This window comes from Pyrus communis, chromosome 9, assembly GCF_963583255.1.
Source record: "Pyrus communis chromosome 9, drPyrComm1.1, whole genome shotgun sequence".
Classification (NCBI taxonomy): Eukaryota; Viridiplantae; Streptophyta; class Magnoliopsida; order Rosales; family Rosaceae; genus Pyrus; species Pyrus communis.
Genome location: NC_084811.1, coordinates 4,303,219 through 4,310,726, shown reverse-complemented (window position 1 = coordinate 4,310,726; position 7,508 = coordinate 4,303,219). Strand labels below are relative to the sequence as shown.

Sequence of the window (7,508 nt, the reverse complement as noted above, 5' to 3'; positions counted from 1 at the left end):
ACGCAATCAAAGCTCTTGGCGACTATTTATGCTCTCATTCTGTCTTTCTTGTTTCTCTATACGGATGGGAGCATATATAGATAAAGAGATATCTAGCATTTCATATTTCTGGATTGTAGTTTTATGCCATCAATAATCTATATTGACAATTTGATTTCATAATATGTGAGTGTTTGGAAAAATAAAAAATTCCTTATAGTATTAGTCTTGCAACTTAACCCAATCTCTTTATGTTCGCTTCCATATACATTCCATGCAAACTAACTAATATTCTCATGCGAAAAGTATGTTGTAAAACTGTAAATCTAGATCAAGTAGTGAAAAAGTTCTTCTTATCAATTCTGACTCCAAACTACTTTCTAGCAACAGATAACTTGGTTTAGGTTATGATCAATTATTAGTCAATTAGTCAATTACAATTGTAAATTTGAATACAGTTGTATGTAATCATCCATTATAAAAACATAACATATAATTATAAGAACAAACTTATAAATTTGCCAAGGCAATCCAAACCTACATCCCCCAATTGCATGATCTCCCTCCCATTTCTTCCTAATCCTATTTTGCCGCCACATGATCTCCCTCCCATAATCGGTTCACATCCCCCAATTGTCGGTTCACATCATGATCTCCCTCCCAGTTGCATGCTAATCCTATTTTGTCGCCTCATGATCTCCCTCCCAATTGCATGCTAATCCCGACTTCCCTCCCATATTATTCTCTCGCGCCATCCGATTTCAGTTTGATAAGGATTCTTATTTATGAAAAAACTTAGCGGGGTCTTTACCGCTCAAAAATAATTTTAACGATTTCTATCGTAGGTTTATATATTAGGCTTCTCTTAACTGATTCTTATGTTTGAAATTTAAAAAGACCGGAAATATTGAGGGCGGAAGATGTAAACATGAATTTTTGGTTAATATTTCGGCGAAAGATATAAACATACCTTGTTACACTTTAATAAAAAAGGAAAACTAACGAAAAATTCTTGAAAATATCCTGTTATATTTTGGCGGGGATCTTCCTACTCATAGATAATGTATATGAATCAAATAAATGAACGGTTTATCATGAATCTGTTACTTGGTACCAACATTGTTCCTTTGTTTCATACATTTGGATGACTAAACAATATTCGATTCAAATGATTTATCGTATGTATGATCTTTAGATGATTTTCATGGATTTGAACGGTTTAGATTATGAAATTCGTGCGCCTAATAAACAAACATCCATACACTACTAGTCTATTACAAAATATTAAATGTGCAAAGATATAATAGATTCACTAACAATTAAGAGTTTATTCATACTTTCATTAAGTATAACATAAGATTTTGTGGTATCCACTAGTGTAAATATTTTAAATTGAAGATCGAGTTCATTCATTGCACTCGTATAGGGTCAATGAGTGTAGCTATAAAAAATCATCAAAATCGGAGTTAAAATAACCGTTAAATCGTGATTTTTCATTGATAACCGTCGAAAAATTTTGCCCCATTACTTGATCTCTGAATGTTTGTTTTTTGCAATTTTTGGCGTATGTGATCTCGAAGTATATACAAACATGTTTGACGGTTGGATCGTTGAAACTAGTTTCGTAGAATGCGTATCCCATCAAAATAATAGATTCACTAACACTAAAGAGTTTATTCATACTTTCATTAAGTATAACATACGATTTGTGGTATTCACTAGTGTCAATATTTTAAATCAAAGATCGAGTTCATTCATTGTACTCGTATAGGGTCAAGGAGCGTAGCTGTAAAAAATCATCAAAATCAGAGTTAAAATAACCGTTAAATCGTGATTTTTCATTGATAACCGTCGAAAAGTTTTGTCCCATTACTTGATCGCTGAATGTTTTTTTTTTGCAATTTTTGGCATATGAGATCTCGAAGTATATACAAACATGTTTAACGGTTGGATCATTGAAACTAGTTTCGTAGAATGCATATCCCATCAAAATAATAGATTCACTAACACTTAAGAGTTTATTCATACTTTCATTAAGTATAACATAAGATTTTGTGGTATCCACTAGTGTAAATATTTTAAATTGAAGATCGAGTTCATTCATTGTACTCATATAGGGTCAAGGAGCGTAGCTGTAAAAAATCATCAAAATCGGAGTTAAAATAACCGTTAAATCGTGATTTTTCATTGATAACCGTCGAAAAATTTTGCCCTATTACTTGATCTCTGAATGTTTGTTTTTTGCAATTTTTGGCGTATGTGATCTCGAAGTATATACAAACATGTTTGACGGTTGGATCGTTGAAACTAGTTTCGTAGAATGCGTATCCCATCAAAATAATAGATTCACTAACACTGAAGAGTTTATTCATACTTTCATTAAGTATAACATAAGATTTTGTGGTATCCACTAGTGTAAATATTTTAAATTGAAGATCGAGTTCATTCATTGTACTCGTATAGGGTCAAGGAGCGTAGCTGTAAAAAATCATCAAAATCGGAGTTAAAATAACCGTTAAATCGTGATTTTTCATTGATAACCGTCGAAACGTTTTGTCCCATTACTTGATCGCTGAATGGTTTTTTTTTTTTTTGCGATTTTTTGGTGATGCGATCTCGATGGATATACAAACAAGTTTGACGGCTGGATCATTCAAAGTAGTTTCGTAGAATTTGTATCCTATCAAGTTCAATGGTGTGTGTGTATATATATATATATTTATTATGTAGATTTAAATTTATTTATTTTGTACGTATAACACTTACAAAATTTAATGGTATGTATGATATGAATGATTTGTAAAGATAATTGTTAGGGTCAAAGCACATAACTACTAAAGATTATACATAACAACTAAAGATTATACATAACAAAAAAAAAATTGAATAAGAACCGTCTATTAAAATTAGAAATCAGTACAAGACAAAATTTAATTGCATGAATTGCTAGCCAGTGCTATTTGAATGCAGCATGTCACTCACAATTCTAAACTTTAAGAAAACAGTATTTAACAAATTAGAAGGAGGCGCGGAGTTGAAAAAAAAAATTAAGAATTTAGTCCTTGAAGCAGTTAACTCTCTCCGTCCCACCCTTCTCCCTCTTCCTCTCCCGCTCCACCTTCATCTCCTTCTCCACCTCCATCTCCGTCGCTGCAAATAGACAGACCGACAGCATCCTTCCGGTGGAAATCGAAACCATCGTCAAAGTCAAAGCCTAAAAAGGTTTTTCCCTCCTAATTCTCATCTGCAATTGTTTTACCTTCCATTCAATTTTTTTACTGGGTTCTTTTGCGAGTGTATTGTGGGTTCTTCCCCTTCTAATTCTCATCTGCAATTGTTTTACCTTCCATTCAATTTTTTTACTGGGTTCTTTTGCGAGTATATTGTGGGTTCTTCCCCTTCTAATTCTCTCTAAATTTGTTCAATTTTCCTATACAGAGGGCGGTTACAAGGCTGGGCTTATATACTGAAGAATCTGATTATATTCTAGGCTAGCTGCTTTCTTTGGTAAGGTATGTTGTTACACCGTCACCCTCAGCCTATCTTATTCATTGTTTGATTGCTGGTCCTAATGAATGTTGCATGTAAAATTAAATTTGTAAACAGGGAGTAGATACTTTATATGCCATGGACAGGGAATGGATACGAAATCCGAATCGATTTGTATAATATTGGTAAAAACAATGTCCCTTGACTTTAATTCCAGATTTCCAATGTAATTATTCGATATTGTGGTTTAGGTTTGACATATTTGTTTTTCCTTTCTATAACACTTGCAGGTTGTCTATGGCTAAGTGGAATTCTGAGCTAGATAGCTTACAACTGATATCAGCACGGCATGGAGACAGTGGCGGATCCAGGATTTTAAACTCGGGGGGTCCCAATAGTAAAGGTTAAAAAATTTATAGACAAAAATAACATTGAAAAGTTAAATATAATACATTTTATTCAAAAATCATTTGCATAACAATATTACAAGCTATAAAATCCTAATTCAAGCGTCCACGACGAGGTTTCATGGTCTGAAAATGTTCCATGATAGCTTCATTACCAATACATGAAAAAACATCTTTCTCAATGTAAACAACTAAGCTGTCACTCAACCATTGATCTCCCATTTTGTTGCGAAGTGGACCCTTAATGATATTCATAGCGGAAAATGCCCTCTCCACTGAAGCAGTTGCAACCGGTAAAACCAAAGCCAACTGAACAAGCAAATATACATATGCAAATGTTCGATGCAACCCTTTCTCCACCATTTTCTTAGCAAGCTCATTAATTCCCCGCAATTGAGAAAAATCATTATCAGAACGCACAAAATGAATGTAAATATCAAGTTGATCTTGAAGTGCCGATCTATCTCGATCCGTGAAATCTTTAGGATACATATGAGCAAGGCGAACAAGCTTCTCTTTATCAAAAGCTACAAATGAATCATTCGGACTCAAGCATGCCAAGCAAATAAGCAATTCGGTATTACCTTCAGCGAAGCGATCATCTAATTCTGTAAGTTGGAAATCAATGACCTCGAAAAAGAGCTCCACTTTGTAATGATGATGATTGGTCTTTCTTGGAGCCTTACGCAATGACTTCCCTTGAATGACATATAAATCATCCATATTAGGCACCTCAATTTCATGTTCAACACAAAAAGATGATACTTTATCAACCAAAAGATCAAAATTTTCATCATTCCTCATGCAACGTAGTTGTTCTTTACATGTCTTGACTAAAGCCATTGCATTCACAATCTCTTGATCTTTTTTTTGCAATGCTTGTGACAAATCGTTTGTAACTCCTAATATGGATTTCATCAAAAAGAGGAGGAACACAAACTCAAAAGATTGTAAATCTTTTAATAACCTTTTTGCTTCACCAACACTATCATTGTAGCAATCTTCAACAATCATGTCAAGCACATCCACCACAGATGAGAACATTGTAATCAAACTAATCAAAGCACCATAATGTGAATTCCACCGTGTATCCCCAGCACGTTTGAGACTAGTTTCTTGATTTAACCCTTGCCCCGTTTCAAGACAATCATTTTCAATAGCTTTCAAGAGATTTTCTTGTTGTTTCTCTCTAAGTGCATCACGACGCTTACATGAGCATCCAACAACATTTACCAAACTATTAGTCAATGTGAAAAAAGCGGCAACATCGGAGTTTTTCTTTGCTACGGCAACAAGAGCTAATTGTAGTTGATGAGCAAAACAATGAACATAAAATGCACAACTTTCTTCATCCAAAATTTTTTTTTTAAGGCCATTGAACTCACCTCTCATATTACTCGCACCATCATAACCTTGACCTCGTAGGTTGGAGTAGCTCAAGTCATGTAGTTTCAAGAACTCATCAATGGACTCCTTTAGTTTACTTGAAGTTGTTTCGGTAACATGTTGGACTCCCACGAACCTTTCAATTACTTGACCTTTGTTGTCCACATAACGCAAAATCACCGCCATTTGCTCCTTTGTTGAAATATCACGTGATTCATCTACCATTATAGAAAAGAATTTACTCTCTTTCACTTCTTTCATAATAGCCTTAATAGTTTCGAAGGCACATGAATTGACAATATCTTTTTGAATTGAAGGAGCTATTAGCTTGAGATTTCCCGGAGCATTTTCCAACACAACTTCCTTTATTTTCTCATCATGATTTGCAAGGAATTGCAAGAGCTCTAAATAATTCCCCCTATTATTCGAAGTGACACTTTCATCACGGCCACGAAAAGGAAGGCCTTGTCGCAACAAGAACTTAGTGCAATCTATTGATGCATTCAAGCAAAGACGATATTTCATACACTCTTCTTCTGATTGTTTGATCACAACTGCTTCAATATGTGTCTTTTGGTTCATTAGATAACTAGCCGCTTCTCTAGCTTTATTGTGGAAACTACCAATAGGACCAACATGTTTGTCAAAACATTCTCTTGCATTCTTCCATTTCTTAAAGCCTACCCCAGTGAAGGCATCGCTTCCTAATTGTGAAAAGTTGATTTTAAAGAGATAGCAATGAAGACAAAATGCCGCATCTTTAGATATACTATACTCCAACCAATCATATTCTTCAAACCACGAAACAACAAATCGTCGTTTTTTCTTTGCATGCAAAGTGTATGGGAACTCATACTTTATAGGCCTACAAGGTCCCATTTGCAAATATGCTCTGCGGACCTCATCTTGAATATTAGAAGGATAGTCATTCATTCGAATTCTTTTTCCCGGGTCTCTCTCAAGATTATTAAAATCAATGTCACACTCATTTTGTCTTGAGCTCGAACTACCCGAACAAGTAGATGGTGCTATTGGCTTTGGCTTGAAAAATCTTTCCATATTTCTTATTTCTAAACTACACATTTAACCAAAAACACAAAACATATACCAATCAACCAATAAACAAAAATTCCATCTAAATTTCAATTATAAAATGAGTATACAAACATAAAACACATCAACAATCATATCAATAATAGACTAAAAATCTCCACCAATATCTAATATAATTTAATTGAGATTAGATTAAAATACCAAAAAACTTACTTGAATTTGGAACCAAATAGTGGTGGCTTGGAGAATTGAAACAAGTGGAGGTATAATATTGGAGTAATGTAATTATAATATTGGATTGGGTGGGATTAGAAATTTAGGGTTTTGGGTGAATATAAGAAAGATGGGGGGATTTGGGGGAAAAGCAGTGGAAGGAACGGGGAAAGGGAAGTGAAAGGGACAACAGGAAAGATGGCCCTTCAAAAAGAATATGTAATTGGTGCCTTGGTGGACCAATTTCAAACGTTGATTTCATTGGTTTAACAAAAAAAAAAAAAAAAAAAAAAAAGGGCCAAAACACTGCGTTTTGGACTAATTTTTTTAATGTCCTGTTTTCTTTCTTCTCCCCTGTTTTCTTCTTCTCCCCTGTTTTCTTCTTCTGCGTTGCAACCTGCAACAGTTGCAACCTGCTGCTGCAGCAACACAGACAGCCTGCACAGGTCTCGTGTTCGAGTACGAGGGGTCCTGCGGAAAATTTCTAGCAACATTTTAGGATGGCCGAGGGGTCCTGGGACCTCCCAGGACCCTCTGTAGATCCGTCCCTGCATGGAGACCAGTGTGAGGATCATTCATGCCAGGTAATTTTGATATTTGAGGATTAACTTGATTAGTAGATGTCTATATCTTCTTGTTTACACTGATAAAGATTATAAACAGTGATGAATTAGGGTGCTTTAGTATCGTTTATTTATGTTTCCAGGTGCATATACTTATGTTCTAGAGTTATAACCTACTTAGCTAGGTTGGTAGTGTTATGTTTATATACATTATAGACCTTTCAAGGATTTATATCATCTACTTATCATGTTGCCTTGTTTACAGAGTGTGAGAATCATGTTGCCTTGCTGTTATGTTTATCTTGTTGTTTACAGTGATGAATTACGTATAAGTAGTTGATGCTAACTTGATTATTACCTGGTATCTATTAAACATGTAATTTTTCTAGGTTGTGATGCTGCATGGTGTTGGTAAGTT

At 34.6% G+C, this 7,508-nt stretch overlaps 1 protein-coding gene and 1 long non-coding RNA gene across 2 annotated transcripts; one reads left to right on the top strand and one right to left on the bottom strand.

Annotated features, from left to right (window-relative positions):
* The first annotated feature begins 2,994 nt into the window (after window positions 1-2,994).
* Window positions 2,995-3,825, top strand: LOC137746308 (uncharacterized). Its single transcript, XR_011069805.1, has 4 exons — window positions 2,995-3,201; window positions 3,418-3,491; window positions 3,586-3,653; window positions 3,759-3,825. It is a non-coding gene; the product is annotated as an uncharacterized lncRNA (long non-coding RNA).
* Window positions 3,826-3,968: 143 nt separating this feature from the next.
* Window positions 3,969-7,081, bottom strand: LOC137744230 (uncharacterized). The gene is made up of 3 exons (XM_068484092.1): window positions 6,925-7,081; window positions 5,261-5,965; window positions 3,969-5,158 (listed from the first exon to the last, which is right to left on the bottom strand). The coding sequence occupies exons 1-3, from the start codon at window positions 7,079-7,081 to the stop codon at window positions 3,969-3,971; spliced, it is 2,052 nt and encodes a 683-aa protein (XP_068340193.1).
* Window positions 7,082-7,508: the final 427 nt, after the last annotated feature.